At 39.4% G+C, this 19,462-nt stretch overlaps 2 protein-coding genes across 5 annotated transcripts in view; one reads left to right on the forward strand and one right to left on the reverse strand.

Moving 5' to 3' along the window:
* Positions 1-5,837, reverse strand: part of ubr4 (ubiquitin protein ligase E3 component n-recognin 4) — a 49,238-nt gene extending 43,401 nt beyond the window's left edge. For all 4 annotated transcript variants that reach the window (XM_070839787.1, XM_070839786.1, XM_070839785.1 and 1 more), the window contains exons 1-9: positions 5,713-5,837; positions 2,895-2,992; positions 2,664-2,767; positions 2,222-2,351; positions 1,830-1,975; positions 1,501-1,600; positions 843-984; positions 544-668; positions 93-217 (exon numbers count right to left, since the gene is read on the reverse strand). In XM_070839787.1, coding sequence (XP_070695888.1) covers positions 93-217; positions 544-668; positions 843-984; positions 1,501-1,600; positions 1,830-1,975; positions 2,222-2,351; positions 2,664-2,767; positions 2,895-2,992; positions 5,713-5,837 — 1,095 coding nt within the window. The remainder of the gene's footprint in view (positions 1-92; positions 218-543; positions 669-842; positions 985-1,500; positions 1,601-1,829; positions 1,976-2,221; positions 2,352-2,663; positions 2,768-2,894; positions 2,993-5,712) is intronic.
* Positions 5,838-7,918: 2,081 nt separating this feature from the next.
* On the forward strand, positions 7,919-18,318 carry emc1 (ER membrane protein complex subunit 1). Its single transcript, XM_070839719.1, has 22 exons — positions 7,919-8,034; positions 8,526-8,653; positions 8,744-8,809; positions 8,893-8,986; positions 9,068-9,196; positions 9,431-9,557; positions 9,732-9,881; positions 10,057-10,224; positions 10,382-10,453; positions 10,823-10,921; positions 11,132-11,228; positions 11,915-12,031; positions 12,662-12,861; positions 13,077-13,226; positions 13,824-13,985; positions 14,282-14,401; positions 14,789-14,926; positions 15,523-15,696; positions 15,998-16,208; positions 16,360-16,444; positions 16,538-16,667; positions 17,305-18,318. The coding sequence occupies exons 1-22, from the start codon at positions 7,943-7,945 to the stop codon at positions 17,482-17,484; spliced, it is 2,889 nt and encodes a 962-aa protein (XP_070695820.1). The 5' UTR covers positions 7,919-7,942; the 3' UTR covers positions 17,485-18,318.
* The last annotated feature ends 1,144 nt before the right edge of the window (positions 18,319-19,462 follow it).

Below are 19,462 nucleotides of genomic sequence, written 5' to 3' on the forward strand. Positions count from 1 at the left end.
GAGTAGCACCAGACTTTGCAAACAGTGAGCCTGCCATTTTTCATAATTAACATATCAGCATTCACTGAGATTGTTGTACTCATAATACTCACACATTTCTGGACTATTGTGGCTGCGTCATTTTCATAGTCTTCTTCTTTAGTCCCAGTGGAGGCAGAGCGAAGCTGCAAGCCGCTGCCTACCTGCAGAATGGCCATGCAAGTGGCCACACTCACACCTAAATGGGTAAAAATGGGGGTTTTTCACATTTACGAATTAGACTTACGACATTATGCAGAGAATTGTTTTATGTATTCAATCATTGTTGCATTCAGTTAGTAAATAAAGAGGGAGAAGAATAGAGGTTGTTGTTCCAGGTTCTGCTAGTACAGTCATGCACATGTTGTTTTGTTGCACTGCTTTACAGTCTACTGAGATTGTTATTTGTAGAGGAAGCATGTTATCGTAGTTTTATGTAAAGTTTCTTGTTTGTTTGCTCGTTTATAGCAATTTGAACTACAGGACAGTGTAATTATATTTTACCTACAGAGAGTTATCACCTACCGGCATAGAGACAGCTCAAAGCCAGCACAGTCATATCCAGTAATCTCCCTGGTGTCAAGGGTTCCAGCACAGGCAGGGAAAGTGTGTCCAAAGCCATGGTTACGTCTATCACCAGTGAGTGAAATCTGCGTATGGGTTTCAAGTACAAAAAGTTAACTGAATGCTTAGGAGAAAGAAACTTTCCAAAGACTCTCCAATACAACTGCACAACTAGATTGTCCCTTCAAAACACATCACAGTATAATAATATAAATCCTCCTAAAATGTGACATTGGGACATAAGGCATAAATAAAAATACCCATTGCGGACAGCAGTGGCATCAGCCACTGTAGCAGGCATGATGAAGAAAGAGTTGGCTGATACAGCATCCTGGAAACGGTTGATGTAGCGTAGAAAGTAGGGCAGGTTGAGGCACACTCGTAGTAACTTCTCAGACCCCCCTGGAAATACAAGTCATGGGGAAAAAACCCTATTAGTTCTACTTCAGAAAAGAACAATAAAACGTGCTATGTGACATTACAGTGTCAAGAGCAAGAAGTTCTTTGGCAGGTTGCATAGGTCTTAAAAGAACTCTGGAGTATCATGTTTCCATTAATGACAGTGAAAACATATCACTAGTGACTGTCATGGAGCATGAAAAAGGTGAGCAAAAATACACTAGAACAAGACTGGATAGTTACATTCAGTTTGGAAATCACCTAATAGAAAACATAATGCCAAAGGAGTGAGTACATCGAGTGGCTGCGTTGAAGGGGAATAAAAAAAGAACTGGAAAGAAATGTATATCCCAAAATAGTTTTCCTGCTATTTACTGTACAAAGCCCCTCAGCAATTGCGTCTTTTTTCATTTATCAGACTTAAACAGCACTAACAGCTGGGACAAAATGTTTAAATCAGGACACGAGATACAGTATAACTGCAACAACAACAAAAATGTCCTACAACAAATTACTCACCAAGTTCCTGCAAGCTTGACACATTCTGAGAGACAAAGGCATTTTTCATTTTGGCCTGAACGGCTTGATCTGTGGTTTGGTCATCGCAATCACTCTCAGCCTATAGTTGCAGTTGAAAAACAGAAGAGTTATGATGATTAGTCACAATTGTCAATGCAGTGAAAGAGCAGCTGTTTCGTATGAGGCTAATTAAATTACATTTAGAAAATTATAATTAGAGATTTGCAGTAAAAACACTGATAAGAGGAAACGTAAACAAGTGGTTGTGGTTAACTTTACTGATGGCAGTAGTGAAGTGGGCAGCTAGAGGGCTGGTCTGTATCACTTGCCTGCATGTGTGCTGCTGATGGGGAGGCCAAGATGGTGGTAAGGTCAGGGTTAAAAACTGAAGTCAGTTGATTAAAGAAGTTCATTTGTACTTCTTTATGTCGAAGCTCTGGATTCACAGCACTGGGCAACTCCTTCTGGTCTTCCACTATTAAATGAACAAGGACACATTTTTTTTTTTACACCAGTCAATATACATATAGGAAACTTGTCAACTAATAAATACCAGTACGTAAGTCAAACATGTTTATTTGGCCTCAGTGACAGACAATGAATTTGCCTGATTTAGTGAGTCTGCTTTCTTTTATTATCAAATAAATGAATAATTACTACAGCAGTACTGTATCACAATCAGTGAAATATAATTTTGGTCTGCTCATTAAGCCACACTCACCGTCTGAAAGGGTTTTGACGGTTTGAGGCAACTTGGCAGATTTCATCATAGCGGTGAAAGTAATGATTTCTGTGCGATCTAGTCTGCTGCAGCCAGTGCAAAGTCCTTTTATTAGAAGAATCAGGTGTTTCTGAAAAAAAAAAAAAAATCAACAGGATTAGTCAATTTAACTTTTGTTTATACATAAATTAAGTCCTTTCAAGCAGAAAACTGACACACATGACAAGAAAAAGCAAGTTAATGCCTATTTAATTAGTCACAATGCATAAGCAAACATGCAAAAATCAATATGAATGAATCGAGCCAAAGTGGCTGACAGAAAAAAATAGCAGTGTTTTGTCTGTGGGTGGTACATTTTATATCTCGTTCAAACAGACCCAAAATGTTCAGTTGATTGCATTCCTACAACATTGCAATCTCCCATGCAGTTTGCTTCTCTCACCTGTGATACCGCACATGCCTCGTCTGGGTTCTCCAAGCGCAGTAATGAGAATTCAATCAATACTTTGCATGCTGCAGCAACCGACAGCAGCTGATTTCTCGGTACTGAAGAGACAGAGCAAAATTAAATTGCTGGCTGAAGAAACACAACCTGAAACATTTAAATATTTTGGCTGAATGGCAGGAGTCATTTCTTATTGGTAACACTACAGAGAAAATTAAAGATACGTACTTTGTCCACATACTGTGGTGATGTAGTGTGCAGAGAGTGCCACGAATGATGAGTAGAAAGGCTCATACTGTTTGTCGTGGTGAAGGATGTCTGATTCACTGCAAATGACAAGTGGAATATCTCGTTAAATACTGTCCAATATGGATTAGTATAGGATGTGGTAATTTAACAGAATAGCATTTTTAATAGCAGAATAGAGTGAGGAAAGAGGACAGATAGAAGATGTCATGGTGTTTGTTTGAGAAACACTTAATTATGTAACTTAAATCCAATTCATTTAAAAATGACCATAACATTTAGCAACAGTTAGATAACTCAAACCAACTATTTGCCAAAAATACTCACCTAAAATAATATACATAAGTAAGACACACACTTGCAAATCGCATTAAGACTATTTGTTATTTATTTGTTTCCTTAGGCACACCTGTATGCATTTCATCACATTTCACAGACCATGACTATTTGTTATTACTGAGTGTTAATAAATGTATTCTCACACAAATAACAAGAAAGCAGAATCAGCCCTGGCTATCAGCATGCTGACATTACATTGTACTTCACTGTCAGATAAAATCAATGCCTTTGAAATGCAGTCTTTCTAAGATGTCTGTCTGTGACAGACCTGCTCTTTGGCTAACAGCAGTTCGTCACGAGAGAAAACCAGTTTGTGGTTAATTATGCAGTTGAGCTTAGCCTATTGGATGTCCTAAAAACACCTGGAAACACACAGCTATGACGTAATGTTTCTACTTGCAGACCTCAGGAGCGCCCTTCACCCGGCTTCCAGCACTGGCACAAGCTGCCCTAGCCAAATGACACCTCTACAATCTGTGATCTGATCACATACTTCCAGACAGAGGGAAGGCCGTCTGTGTTAGGGTTGAGCCAGTAGGCCACACAGGTCAGTCTCCACTGTGTTTTTTCCCCTGCATTTATATGCTGCATACTAGCATTTGTTTCTGCAGCCTCCAATATGCCAATTTGCTCAAGTGACAAAGACACGTCAAAGCACTGCCCCATGACAAATACAGTTTCAAGTATCCACAATCACCAGTATAACCAAATACACAGAAAACATCTCTGCTCTCTAACATTGAAGAAATACAATCTGTCTTTCCTCAAACTTCCACTTCTCCTAAAACAAGCTCCCAAGTACAGATGATTGGGTCATCAGATTTTCTTCCCTAACCATAAAGATGGTGCACGTATCAGGGAGAATGAAACGAAGGGCTCCTACTAACACTTAGTCCACGTGGAAACACCTCTGTCAAGTGGAAAATCATACAAGGACATTAAGACCAAAACAATCCAGCCCCTCTAAAGACTTAATCCACACAATGTTTCAAACCTGTGTCTAAAAGAGACTATGATATTATCCCTACAGTTTATTCCATTTTACTTTTTACTCATCATCCTGGATTGTTTGTAGTTTCTGCCCTTAATGAAGAGACCTTGTTTTTTCTTTTTTTTTTTTAAATCATACACAGTCTACAATTCTCCTAATTGGACATCACAGAAATAAGGTGCCAGAGACACAGAACCACTCTTGCTGACAACCAAACTTTCCAGCTGAAAACATCAACAATTCTATTTAAAACAAGTCATTTTACATCTTACATCTTACAACATTAGAATAGTCATAGACATATCAAACCAGCCCTACTCGGTGTTTAAATTAAAAATGAAACTAACAGCCCTGATGGCAGTGTTACTGCTAATAGATGCACGTTGAAAGTTGCCTGAGAAAATGAAACCTAAAAACATCGCAGGAAGTTCTTCACTTGAATGCTCAGAGGGATCAGCTGATGCCATGACTGAACAAGAGCGTCAAGTGACAACCTGGCTACTGTGTAGCCACTACTGACTAGATAATCAGTGAAGTATGCACTCGCAGTTTGCAGGGCGTTGTTTGTTTATATACTAATTAAGCCGAAAATAATTGTGCTTGGCTGTAACACTTCCCCCTGCGTGACAGGCACTGCACCAGCTTCCTCTGGCGTTTAGCAACACCATGTCGGATTTTCAACAAGAATTAAACCTGACATGAAATCCCAAAAATAGCTAAATCGCCCACTTATCGTTGTATTAACACTGCATTAAAGACGATCCATCGCAACCTCATCAAAATTAGTGAACAGTTCAAGGTCCCCGCCTACTTTTAGCCCAACCACAAACATACAGCAGATAATGTAAAACTAGCTGGCCACTACCAATCAGTTCATGGATAAACAGTCTGTTGACATGTCCAGAGTAGACTGGGGATGGCAACCTCTGCATACAAGCAAAAATTGAAATAAGCCAACTTAAGTTAGCTGACGTAGTCTAATATTACTAGCTGGGCCATTTCAACGTAACGTTATCCAGTCTGTTTGGAAGGCCCACTAGTTAGCTTGTTGGCTAATGTTTGTGTTAGCTAGCTAATGATGAAGCAAATTTTCTAAACGTTGCACTGCGATGTCGATTAACGTTTGCACAGTTTGCAATGTGACATTAAAGACCGACGACAACCAGTCATTCGTCGTGCCTTGTTTCAAACTGTTTAAGAGTTTACCAGCCAGGGCAAGCTAAATCGCGTTTTGAGTAAGTTAGCTAACGTTAGCATATTAGCTGACGTTAGCTAACTGACTCGATGCCAGTGCAGGTTAAGCTCAAGTAGCGTGCTAGCAGCTAACGTTAGCTAAGCGGGTAACGTTTCCCATCGAACTTAACTAACCAAGCTAGGTTAGCAAGTTAGCCAGCCAGCTCACACCTGGGTGGACACGGCCAATATTTGAGCAAATAGGGGCACGCAATTTATTGACATGTAAGTGATTACCTGTTGATTATAGACCCGATAAGCTGAGGTAGCTCTTTCGTTTCAAAAGCGGTGTACGAAGCTGATAAAAGCGGTCGTACTGCCGCTGTCCATTCGTGCTCCCCATCTCCTCCGCTCGACGCCATCTTCAAATCCCATAGAAAAAACTAGCTAGTGGAAGAAGAAAGTGTGACAGTAAATTGCAGGGGGCGTTCACAATCTGATAGCAGTCAGGACAACACAATTTCATCCAAAACTTCACTCTGTCTGCCTCCAAACAGCACCTCTTAATCCTAATGTTTAATTGAGGCTAATAATTTTAATTTGTTTATATTTGACATTCTGTATTATTGGATTTGATATTTATGATCACTTCAAATAATCTGTGTACATTTCTGGCATTGTGTATATTTGCATTGCACCTCATCATTAACCAGTTTACCTTAACCAGTTGATCTTTGTTGGTGATTATTTACTTTATAGTCATTTTGTATAGTTTGGGTTTGCACCTTACAGTCAACCCCTTTATATTTATTTTATATGCCACCATCAACCTGTTTATTCTGGCATTGTGTACATTTGGTTTTTGCACCTTACTGATACTCTTTTAACCTTATACTTGTTCATATTTGCACTCTATGTATTTGCACTCTTTCCTACTTTATACTACAAATGCACAATAATTTCCCCCGGGATGATTAAGGTAAAACCTTAAATTATCGTTTCATATCTCTTATTGCAATTCTGAATTTGTATTTCATAATAAAACAATGCTATTTTGCAATGCATATATGAGATATACAAATATATAAATATCATGTACATGCAGGTCCCTTATTTGTGATATTTATTCATATGGCATTTTAATTATTCCCACTGAACTACGCAATTAGTATTGTGTAGTTAAGTATTAATTATTTTACTCTATTGTTTGATTAAAAAAACACATGGGATAATGATATTTTAACATGCATGTAAATTGATAATGTATGTTTGTTGCCTACTGGACTAATACTGGTCAAAGCTGATTGTCCATGTACTGTACACGAATGAATCACAGCATTCACAATCCTTGCAACCTTAATTTCAGAACTGCAACTTTTCCACAATAGCAACAAGACTTTGTTCAAGACAGCAACTACGCAGACATGTATGGTCTCCCTCACTTCTTTGATGTCTGACAGCATTTACAAAAGGCATTTAGATAATGAACACAGTTTGTAGCTTGTGTGGAGTTTGTTTGGCAAGGGATGATTTTTTTTGTGTTCAATCTTGCTGTCTGCTAACATTTATACCGAAGTTATTTTGTAGATATCACATTTTAACCTTTTGCACATTCTCACCTCTCTCTAACAAAAAAGATAATATGCAAATAATATATATAATTTGTACAAATCAATTCAAATTCAACTTTTAAAGCTGAATTTGTTTCTGCATAAATAAGATGAACCAAATTATCTTGGACAAAAACCTTGTAAATTTACTACACAATGACATTATTTCTACATCATTATAAGTTATCAGATAGATAGATAGAATACTTTATTGATCCCCAGGGGCAAATTCTGGTGTTACAGTATTTTAGAATTAAAGTGACCACCACCATGAATACAAACAATAAATATGCAAAATAAAAATGTACAAAATGTTGTGTGTTGCAGGTAAATAAAACAAAAAGTGTAATATACACTATAAACAGTACCAAGTGTACCAAATGTAATGTGCAAACCAAATGTAATGTGCAGATTAAAACCAAAGTGCAAATTAAATAAAAACTGTAGTGCAAGTTTTAAAGTACAGTAGTAACATGTTAATGTTAAATGGCAGAGGGTGCTGAGAGCTCTCTGCCAGCCAGAGGTGAGTTATTGAACAGTGTTTCTGAATCTGTCCTTGTGACAGCGGAGCTGAACCAGTCTGTTTGAGAAGCTGCTCCGCTGTCTATCCAGTAGTGGGTGAAGTGGGTGGTCAGGATTGTCCAGAATGGACAACAGTTTGTTCTTATTATATCACTATTATACGTTTTTTGAGCTCCTGTGGACAGATGAGGGTTAAACATTAGTTAACATAACATGACAATAAACTAAAGTGAACATTAAGGTCATTTTTTAAGATCATTGCACAACAGTTTTGGCAGCCATGTACCTTCCTGGCCTGCAGGGGGCAGCACCTCTCAGCCACAAGACAAAATGGGAAGTCAGTCAACTTCCGACTTCCTCCTTCACTTGAAGAGCAAGCCAAAGCTACTGCTGCAATGGCAAAGCTAATTTGGTTGTGTCTGAAATTTGTTATAATATGCAGCACTGTCGAGGCTGTGTTTGAGGATCAAGTTGGGAAATTTGACTGGTAAGAGGAATCTAGAAAATTATCAAAAATGTCTCCTTATTTAGAGCTATGTTTTAATGTGGAGATGCTAATGCTAACACCTGTCACAGCCTCTAGCTGCGAGCCGGTGTGTTTGGGGTAGACTTGTGAGAAAGATTAGGCCCAGAAATACTTCATTGAATACAACGAATGTTATTAATTAGCTTACTGCGGGTGCTTTTGGCTTATTCAGAGTTTTTAATTTGCCACTAGGAGATTAATGGTCCAGTTAGATCAATGAATCATACCAAATGTGATTGAAAGTGTCATCTGAGCATTTGATCAGCATTTTAAGTAAGCTGATAATAACTGCTGTAACGTCCACCAATGTTTTCTTCTTTATTAATTTTAGCTGTACCTATGTCACAACACTTGAGTATGGTCCCTGTAGTGATACAGGCGTTGATTTAGCCATAAATTTAAACTCCCTTGTTGACCTTCTGACAGCTTGTTTTCTCTCTGGTGATTCACAGGAGGCAGCAATATGTAGGCAAGGTTCGCTTTTCCCATTTCGATGCACATGTGCAGTCATCCAAAAAGGTGCTGGTGGCAACGGAGAAGAATGTTTTTGCTGCACTCAACACCAGGACTGGAGATCTCTGTGAGTATCCTGTTAGTCTGCTGTAATAGAGCTGCCTCTTAGCTGACATACTTGGTTCTTATGTTAGTATCTATTTAATGCCTGTTACAGTCTGGCGACATGTGGATAAGACTGGACCAGAGGGAAATATTGACGCTCTTCTACACCACGGACAAGGTGATTCTGTCATAACGGTTGAGCAGAAGTTTTACTCCCCTGGTTGAATGCAGATCACTCATTAAACTGTTCTTATCTCCTAGATGCTGTGCTGGTGGTCGGTAATGGCCGCCTGCTGCGCTCCTGGGAGATAAATATTGGTGGTTTGAACTGGGAGGTTGTGCTGGACTCCGGCAGGTGGTTACATCTTTGACTGAAAGTTGTTTAAAATTGTCTTCAATCTGATTGGATGTTAACCGCTTTTGTTTGACATCTCAGTTTCCAGTCGGCATGTTTAGTTGGACAACAAGACAATGTGAAGCATGTGGCTGTTTTGAAGAAAACTATCCTCTCTCTTCATTATCTTTCCAATGGTCATCAAAAATGGATAGAGAATCTACCAGAAAGGCAAGTGACCATGTTTTATATGTGATATACTTTTAATAAAAGTCTCTCTTCAAACTAGTTGTGATGTTACGAATCATGCTCATACACACCTTACACACCTTTCTAACAATAGTGGATTCAAGAATTAATAGAAACCACATTAAAGCAGCAGAAATATGTGATGTATATAAGGCTTGAATTATCTGGTTATAAACTATGTTAACTGGCTAACTGTCTGTCTTTTTATCTCTACAGTGAAACAGTGGATTACCAGTCTGTGTATTCTGGGGGAAATGGTGAAGTGTATGCACTGGGAGTTGTTCCACATTCCCACCTAGCCATTGTCGTATACAGTGTGGAGGACGGAGAGATAATCAAGCAGGTAATCTAGATTTATAGTAGCAGTATGAAATAGATGCTTTATAGACTATATAGAATATAACTTAAAATATAATAATAATCAAACATTTTAAAATACTTCAAGTAAACCAAACCATTGTTACAATATATAAAGAGAATTCATAATTTCTGACTTCTTTGCATGTGTTGTCTACAGATCTCGGTCGAGGCTCCGTGGCTGTCCAACATACAGACTGACTGTGTTGTGATCGGACAGGGGATGTTGACGTGCATAGATTCTGCAACTGCATCCCTGTACATGCTTGACTTGCACGAGCAGTCAGAGATGACCCAGATCCCCCTGCAGGTACCTGCCAAAATAAAACCAAAGTTACCCTGTGTAGTCTGTGCTCTGCTTTGAGTAGGTCTCCGTTTCTGCTTTTCTCTACTTAAAGGATTATCTCTTTTTTATACCTACCTCTTTTTCTCTGTGGATGCTTTTCATAATTTTTTACAATGTGCTACCATTTGTCTTCTTCCAGTCACTGGGACTTGTAGTTGCCTCCGGCTTCACTCCAGTCCTGGTGTCCACTCAGCCCAACCCAGCCCGGCAGCCGCTGTCGGAGTTCTTCCTCCAGCTCGGGCCTGAGCATTACCTGCTTCTCCAGCTCAACAATGGACAGCTAGTTACACTGAGAGACTTCAACCCTGTATATAAGTGTTTCTCTAGGTTACACATTTCTCTCATGCATGATTGAGATTCTGACAGACCGCAACGCTTGCTGCTTGTAATGTGATATATCACAGTTTTTTATTTAAGAAACAGTTTATAAAAATTGTTTATGACTTTCTTGTGCTGATTCGTAGGCCATGCTGGTTTCATTTGCTACCACTGGAGAGAAGACTGTTGCTGCTGTCATGTCACCCAAGAATAAAACTGTGAGTAAATTTCAGACTTGTCAAGGATGTGGTTTGACATTGTGCTCTCTCTTGCCAACCTGAAGGTTTACCACAGGCTTAGTTGTTTCTTTATGTGCTTGATGTGTGATTTGCTTGTTGATTTTGATGAATGATACAAGCTGAGAAACATGTCTTAGTTGGACTTTTGTATGAGATTTTATACAGAGCCCCTAAGAAGTCCCAAAAAAAACTTTGTGTTCTCTTGAAAAACTTGCGCTTTCTCTTTTTTAATGGAAACTAGGGTTGCCACCCACCTCTCAATGAATTTGTCCCATAGTTTCATGCACTCTTTTTTTGAAAGTCAAAAAAAGAGGAAAACTGGAAAACATATGATTTTCTGTTTTATAGGCTTGCAGTCTCAACCTGTTCAGTGCAGAAACTGGCCGCAGACTTCTGGACACAACACTGATTTTCCCTATGGATCCTTATGGTGGGAAACCAGAGAAGGTGAGCTGAATTTTTTTCTCCAGCAAGTTTGATTTCTGGCTGGTCCAACAAGGCCTCAAATTCACTTTACCCAAATTTAAATGTGATTACTTTCAGTCTTGTTTAAGAAATTGCTTTTACACATCAAGCATTAGGATGTGAACAATTCTGAATTTTAAACATGCTGTATTTTCTTTTAATAATTGAGGTCATTTTTATTCTGTCTTCCAGCTGTATGTACAGGCATTCCTCAAGAAAGACGACTCAGTCGGCTACAGGGTCATTGTGCAGACAGAAGACCACACACTCACTTTCATACAACAGCCAGGTACGGATGGCATAAACAGGAAGCTTTGCCAGTGTTTATAGTGATTTGTAAGCTGGTTAGTATTATCTGAGGTATTGGCACGCACTGCTGTCTGCAACAGTGTCTTTTTTGATCCCACCAGCGAGGGTCGCCAAAGTCAGAACATTTTCAAATCCTGCTCAATAGATAGAATAAAATAACACAAGAAGCAGACTTGTTCCCAGGAATTATATTAGGCTTTATCCCACAAAAGCACTAATGTCATGACCTTAAATGTTTTGTTATACATGAAAATGGAGACCATGTCATTCTTATACAGGTGTCTGCAGGTGATGGGCTTAAGGGAATCGCATGGAATTTATAGCCAGCAGCTAATACTTAACGAGAGAAACATTTGATTTATGCGTCACTGTGTTTTACGTTGAGCTCCAGTACATCTTTCCAAAGAAACGAGTGAGCAATCATTTGCCTCATGATAACATTTGGGCTTATTCCACCCTTTAATCATCATAAATGCTGCCAACATCTGACCACTGAAGCACAAACAGGCCTCAGTTTTCAGTATGTGCACAGGTCATTTCCACAAGCACAAGGAGGGAAAAAATGTTTCATGTCGTAATTCATGGGAAGCATCAACATAAACTGCATACTGCCGCAGGGCGTGGAAAGTGGAATGAATGATTACAATAATGAGTCTTGTTTTCTAGGGCGTGTAATGTGGACGAGAGAGGAGGCCCTGTCAGATGTGGTGACAATGGAAATGGTGGATCTGCCTCTCACAGGAACGCAGGCAGAGTTGGAGGGAGAGTTTGGCAAAAAGGCCGGTAAATGTCAAACCAGAGGCTTCCAACTTTAAGTTCTAATCTCTGCTGTGAATTAATCTTCAGTATTTTATCTATTTCCACTCTGTTTTAGTTGTTTTAATTTTCTCAAATGGCATCGAAACTTGAGCAGCTGTTGAATACCTAATCTTAGGGGTATTTTGTCAAGCTTATTTCTTTTTAATATTTTCCTCTGATATTCAAGTAACTTTTCTTTCTCACTTCAACTGCTCAGCTCCTGCATTTAATCACCAAAGATGTAGCTTTTTAGCTTGTGAGATTTCAACATGCCTGATGGCCTGGTTAAAAACTGATTCTTGAGTTTGTTTGCTTGCTGTTGGCTTCACCTTCTTTTGTTTTTGTCCTGTGTTATTTGCTGCGTTTGGATTTAGCCATTCAAGGTAACACACTTCTCTGTTCTTCTTCAGTAAAACGTGATTAATGAGTCTTAGGTTTAGGATCTGTGCTTTGCCTGCAATGACGATACCCCAATGTCCACAGCAAGAAATATAATAATAGTAATAATAAGATGATAATAATAATAAGTTATCATTCTCAAATTACTTCCTTATGTTTAGTGAGTTTAATCCTCTGACAGTGATTAAGTAGCATCTGTGTTCCCACTGTGTCCAGACGGCCTGATGTCCATGGTGCTGAAGAGGCTCTCCTCTCAGCTCATCTTGCTGCAGGCCTGGATCGGCCACCTCTGGAAGCTGTTCTATGATGCACGGAAACCTCGCAGTCAAGTTAAAAACGATGTGACCATCGAGAACCTCTCCAGAGATGAGTTTAACTTGCAGAAGATGATGGTTATGGTTACTGCGTCTGGGAAGGTACGAGACGAAAGCTCACCTTCTCATTTAGTCACTGTTTCTTACTGTTTGGTTGTGTTTCAGGAGAGATGAGCTGTGCTGCACACTTGTGGTCAAACAAGTTTGTTTTTTCTACAGTCAGGCAGACTTAAAGTAAAATAAATAGGTTCTGTCAGACCTGTTTGGAACTCCCATTTTTCACCACACATTTTATCCTTTGCTTTTTACTGTTTTAGCTCTTTGGTATTGACAGCAAGACCGGCAGTATTTTATGGAGGCACTACCTGGACAACATCCCATCTAATGCAGCCTTCAAACTTATGGTGCAACGGACCACTGCACACTTTCCCCATCCACCACAGTGCACGCTGCTCATCAAAGACAAGGTATCTAATAACAACGGCTCTGTGATTAAAGGGCTTCAAGTTGGGAGTCAATTTCACAAATGTAAATAAAGCAAATTAATCAGCACATCGATTGCTAATGTGCTTCAAGAGATGTAGTAGATATTTTGTCAAAAAAATCAAACCTAAGATTTAAAGGGCCACTGACGCACCATGGATATGTGGTGTACACAGGCAAAAGGTCAATTTGTTTTATTTTCTCCAAAAACAAGGAGGCAGACAATCAAACAAAGAAATCATGGTTCCTGTTGCCACTGGTTAAAAAAGAAATTATAGGCTTACCCCGGTGCATGCTGGTCCTATACCTGTCTCCCTCCCTGTATAACATCAGGTATTTGCAAATCAATCTACGCTGAACAAGAAAACAATTAAGCAAATAACTAGCAAAAGAATCAAAATCGAATCCAAATAAAACAACTAACTCCTCTTAAGAGAAATATGGTTTTTACTGAACGTGCCTCTTAACCATGACTAAAGCTCAATACCTACAACCATTTATTTTTTTTAACCTGTGTAACTGTAGATGTCCCGTGCATTTATGCTTGTCGTTTCTTACGGGTTATTTTGTTCTATTTTCAGGACACGGGCCTGGCCGCACTCCATGTATTTAATCCCATTTTTGGAAAGAAAAGTCACATCACCCCACCCACTCTGTCTCAGCCAGTGCTTCAGTCACTCATGCTGCCCCTCATGGACCAGGATTATGCTAAAGTCTTACTTCTTGTTGACGACCAGTACAAGGTCAGTGCCAAACTGTAAAGCTCCTCACCCTCCAGACAAACATTCAGCTTTATAAGTAAGATACAAACGTACAAGTTGTGTCTCAAAGCCATTTTTCTCTCAGTATCCACACAGAGTCAAACATTCGGCTGCTCAAATCTTTTTTTTCCCTTTTTAGTTTTAATTTTAGTCAGTCTCTGTGTCTACATATACTGCATCAGTACACAAGGTAGACTTTACCTGTAGTTTTCTTCTTAAGGTGAGAAGCACTGGACACCCAGAAATTACTTATAAAAACTGCATCAACTTTTCCACAGGTGTCTGCTTTTCCCTCTACAAAGAATGTACTACAGCAGCTCCAGGAGATGGCCTCATCCATATTCTTTTACCTTGTTGACTCCAGCCAGGGAAGACTTTCTGGCTACAGGCTACGAACGGCAAGTGAACGTTGTTTTTAGGAAGCCTAGCCACCATCTAGCCCACCACCAGGCTTTTGGTTGCTGTAGATCACAACAATGGCTACCAGATTTTTATTGTTTATTATTGCAGCGATAATTTCAATCCATGTTTCAGTGATGGAAAAGTGATCAAGGATGCTTCATGCAGAATAGATCGAGACTGGGATTATATTTGACTTCAAATAAATTTCTCAGTTTGAAGGAAATCACTGGAGCACTATACTTTTAGTGTGAAAAGCAAATGGACATGCAGGATAATTAAAATATTCTGAGGTCTGTTGATTGGTCCTGATCCCACAGTGAGCCACCATGAAATGATACTTAAATTACAGCTGATTGAAAGAATGAATGTTTTTGTGTGCTCAGGACTTGTCGACCGAGCTGATCTGGGAGGTCGTCATCCCGTCAGAGGTACAGAGGATCGTCTCGGTCAAAGGGAAAAGGCCCAACGAGCACGTGCACTCCCAGGGCAGAGTAATGGGAGACCGTAGTGTCCTCTATAAGGTGTGATAACTTCTTAGAAAACTGCAGTGATGCTGTGATTTGAATGCCGTGTTGAGAAAGTTGTTGCTTGTGCTGGATTTGATCAGTGTTGTCTAGACATCTCTCCTCCCCACTTCAGTCAGAAACACTCCCTCTCTTCTGATGTAGGCTGAAAACTAATATTTCCAAGAAACGCTCTACCTCATGTCACTGTTTCCCCAGTGAATCATATCCCCACTGCAACACTGAACACCACTGTTTTCTTTCTCCCGTTACTGTGTCTATGGCATGAATCATAGTCTACTCAGAGCTCAGAAGCCCTCTCAGGACATTCTGGAGACTTCAGTGTTCATTACACTACCAATACCTTTGTCTTGAGGGTGGCATTTGAGGAAAAGGGGTATAATAAGAATGATTTATTGGGTCCTGTATTGTTGTAAATTAATTGTTTGTTATTCTGAATTAAGATGGACAAAAGTTGGATAAAAGGTCCTTAATTTAGTGTTGTTGAGAGTCAAAAGGAAACGTGCATTTGACTACAAATTTGTCATTAACAAAATATCTATTTTTCAGTCTTGATTAAGATGCTGAATTGTGTTTCCACTCATTTCTTTCAGTACCTGAACCCCAATCTACTGGCAGTGGTGACTGAGAGCACAGACTCTCATCAGGAGCGAAGCTTTGTCGGGATCCTCTTGATTGATGGCGTGACTGGTCGCATCATCCACGAGGCTGTGCAGAGAAAGGCCAGAGGGCCGGTGCATGTTGTGCACTCTGAAAACTGGGTGGTGGTGAGTATTATTGGCTTCCGAACTAATAAAAATGACGTTGCATTGTTTTGTCGTGTTTGGTTTGTTAGTTATATTAATAGACAAATGTTGAAGGGGAACACAGGTGATGTGTTCAGGGTCATGTGATCATGTGGGGATTCTTGAAATCCATCATTAAGTACTTTAATTACAGAGTTTGGTCTTGACCTGCTCTATATGAAAAGTGTCTTGAGATAACGCTTGTTATGAATTGGCACTATTTAAAGACTGATTGATTGATCTCACCACTGAATGTGTCCCCTGCTTCTGTTTGACTCCGCAGTACGAATACTGGAGCACCAAGTCTCGCAGGAACGAGTTCTCTGTAATTGAACTGTATGAAGGGATGGAGCTCTACAACAGCACCGTGTTCAGCTCGCTGGATCGGCCACATGCTCCTCAGGTGCTTCAGCAGTCGTACATTTTCCCGTCCTGCATTTCCACCCTGGAGGCCACACTGACTGAGAAGGGCATCACCAGCCGCCATCTGCTCAGTAAGTTTCAGTGAGATCCAGTCTTACAAACAGCTGTTTTCATATTTTCCCTTTTAGATATTTGTGTAACATTCTTTTTCCCATAAACAAAAAGAGCTTCTCAACATTGTTCCTTTTTTTTAAATATATCTCTGGGTTTTCCTTGTCACAGTTGGCTTGCCTTCTGGAGGGATCTTGTCATTACCAAAGATGTTCCTTGACCCTCGGAGGCCAGAAATCGTATCTGAGCAAAGCCGGTGAGTCCGTCAGACTGACTCAGTTTAAAGCATTTCATCGACTTTTGTTTTTCTTCCCTGTTCCTCTTTCTAACGTATTCACTTGATTTGCAGTGAAGAGAACCTGATACCATACGCGCCAGAGTTGCTGATCCGCACTGAGTGGTTCATCAACTACAATCAGACTGTATCAAGAGTGCGAGGAATTTACACCGCCCCGTCTGGACTGGAGTCCACCTGCCTGGTGAGTCTGCCATCATAACACTGACAAACATATTATGTGACAAAGAAAGCATTTCTTGTTTTAGCAAGCAAAGCAAAGTTTATTTATGGAGCACCTTTCACAAACACCAGTAACAAAGTGAATCACGTTCAAAAACCAGTTGCAATCAAATAAAAACAAAACTCAAACTCTGTATAACTCAATATATTGAGAAGAGAACCAAGACCAAAGACCCCAAGTTTTTTGGGAGACTGTTCCAAAGCTACAGCAATTGTTTGCCTCATAAAATGTTGTGACAAAATTATGTCCTGGAAAAGATTTATTTTTGTTCTGTTTTCTTGAACTACCATTACCATTTTTGGTGTTTGTCTTGACTTGTCTTAACTTACCTTAATCTATAGTGTCAGTATTTCAAGGTGTTTATTTGCCAATTAAGGCCGTAGAATAAACAACCACTGGCGAGTAGGATATCTTTATGGTGAAGTAATTCTAATGAAGAAAATGTTATATTTATTATCAGTTGGAACCCTCAAAGCAGATGTTTATTTTGATATAATACAAAGAAATGTTCTAAATTTAAATGTACAGTCAACAATGTTTTCTCCTCTTCAGGTAAATTGAATGTGAATCTGACAATGTTACTTCTTTCCTTTTGTAGGTGGTGGCATACGGTCTCGACATCTACCAGACGCGCGTCTATCCCTCGAAGCAGTTTGATGTACTAAAAGACGACTACGACTACATGCTAATCAGTAGCGTACTCTTCGCCCTTTTCTTTGCCACCATGATCAGCAAACGCCTGGCAGAAGTCAAACTGCTCAACCGGGCCTGGCGGTAAAGTGATCGTCAGAATCCCATCTCTGACAGCCCTGAGGCTGCACGAAGGACCTCAGCCCGAGGAGATGAGACGGCTGGGGCCGCGCCTGTAGAAGAACACAGTTCAAAGTTCAATGAGGCCCATAAGGAACTGCAGGGGTGAGGGAACGGCGGGGTGGGGGTGAAAGGAGGGGTTAGTAAAGGTTTTATGTGTTTATTTTTTAACTTATTTTGCAAGCACAAGGAATTATTTCATAGTAGAATAACTGTTTTTTGTGCCATGTCATTTTGATTAGATGTTTAACAACTGATTACAAATGAATGAAATGATTAAATAAATTGTGGAAATTTCTACTCATATGAAAGTTAGAGACTTAAGCAATGTTAGGTTTTTTTGTTTTTTTTTCCAAGATTACGTTTGTGACATTTCTGCTTCATTAGACTGCTCTAATGGAGAGTGATGATAAATGTGGAGTGCAGGGAAAAGCAAGAAGACGACACAGCAACACGTGTGGTTTGGTACGAAGCTGTAGTTGTGTGGTTTGTACCTTTAGCCTGCTGAGTCACCGTGACACCCAAATGCCATTTGGTTTGATGGTAAATGAACTGTGAATATGAAGTGTGTGTGTGGAGATAATGTAGCTTGGAAAAGAAGTGGTTATTTGTGCTTTCCTGAAAACCCTCCCACCAAAGGACCGCACTGTCGTCACCATCGCACGCCTGACGAAAGTAGACGACCAACAATCGGCCTTCATTTTCTGTACTTCAGTCATCCTGCAGCTCATACGTTTGTGAGCTGTTTTAATCCATCGTCAGCCACTGTTGATGCCACATTAAAGTTTGTCTCAGAACTCCAGTTGAGGTGTGTTTTCTAGAGTTTTAAGGCAGAGCGCAAAATTCATTCTTTTGAGCCTCCCAAATGCTTTATTATGGGCATAAATATTTCTGACATTTTTCTACTAAACATGGTATGTTTAATGCTTAAAGATAAGCTAACAACATATACTTATAATACATTTTCCAAAAAATGTGTTTGATATTAATAAACTTAAAAAAAATGGCTAAAAACATAAAACCAATAATTATTTTATTAATGATAAATTAATCATAGAAGCAAATTTACTGGTCACATTACAATATGTTTTATCTCAGACCGGCAGGACACACATTTATACTTCCATTTATAATATGAAAATTTCCTGCTTTTTCCCAGTCGTGGGTCTTATCAAAGACTACATATCATATCTGGTGTGGAAAAAAGTCTCTGAGCCTATCGTAGAATGAATAAGTTATTTTATTTCTATAAATAGATTAAAAACAATTTTACAATGATTTACTCATGACACAGACAATGTCATTAATTTACAAACTTGGGCCAAATTTGACACAAAACCTTCATGAGAACTTCCAACCTGTTGCTGTAACAAAGGTTGTAAACGCTGGTCTGCACCTCAACAGTGTAAACGTAACATGACTTCCACACCCACACACACACACACACACACACACACACACACACACTTTAAAAAGAAGCATCAAAGGCCCAATCTGTACTTTTCTGACCATATATACATTGTTTGAGCTAAATGCACATACAGAATCAAAATAATTAATTTAATTTCACTCCTGTGTGGACAAACACTGCTGATGTAATACGTTCAACAGCATCAGAAATCATTTGTTGACTAGTGTTCTTCATAAGACCTGTCAGTCAATTTAAGGGAGCAGGTTTCAGTCGTGTTCTGCTGGGGATGTTCTTGTGTTTGCATTCGATTCACAGAATATTCCTTTAAATAAATTAAACTTGCACACAAACGTAGAATATGATGGAAGAGTAGATGCCGGAATTAATGTAGAATGTTTGCAGGTAGGATGCAACTTGGTGTAGCTTTGAAATAAAAAGATCAGCTTTCTGACGGTGAAACCTGTGTAAGAAAATGAGCTGCACTTGCACAAGAAAACCTGCAAAAGGCACTAACACTGAAATAGGAACAGAGGTT

Source organism: Pempheris klunzingeri, chromosome 11 (genome assembly GCF_042242105.1).
Source record: "Pempheris klunzingeri isolate RE-2024b chromosome 11, fPemKlu1.hap1, whole genome shotgun sequence".
In the NCBI taxonomy this organism is placed as follows: domain Eukaryota; kingdom Metazoa; phylum Chordata; class Actinopteri; order Acropomatiformes; family Pempheridae; genus Pempheris; species Pempheris klunzingeri.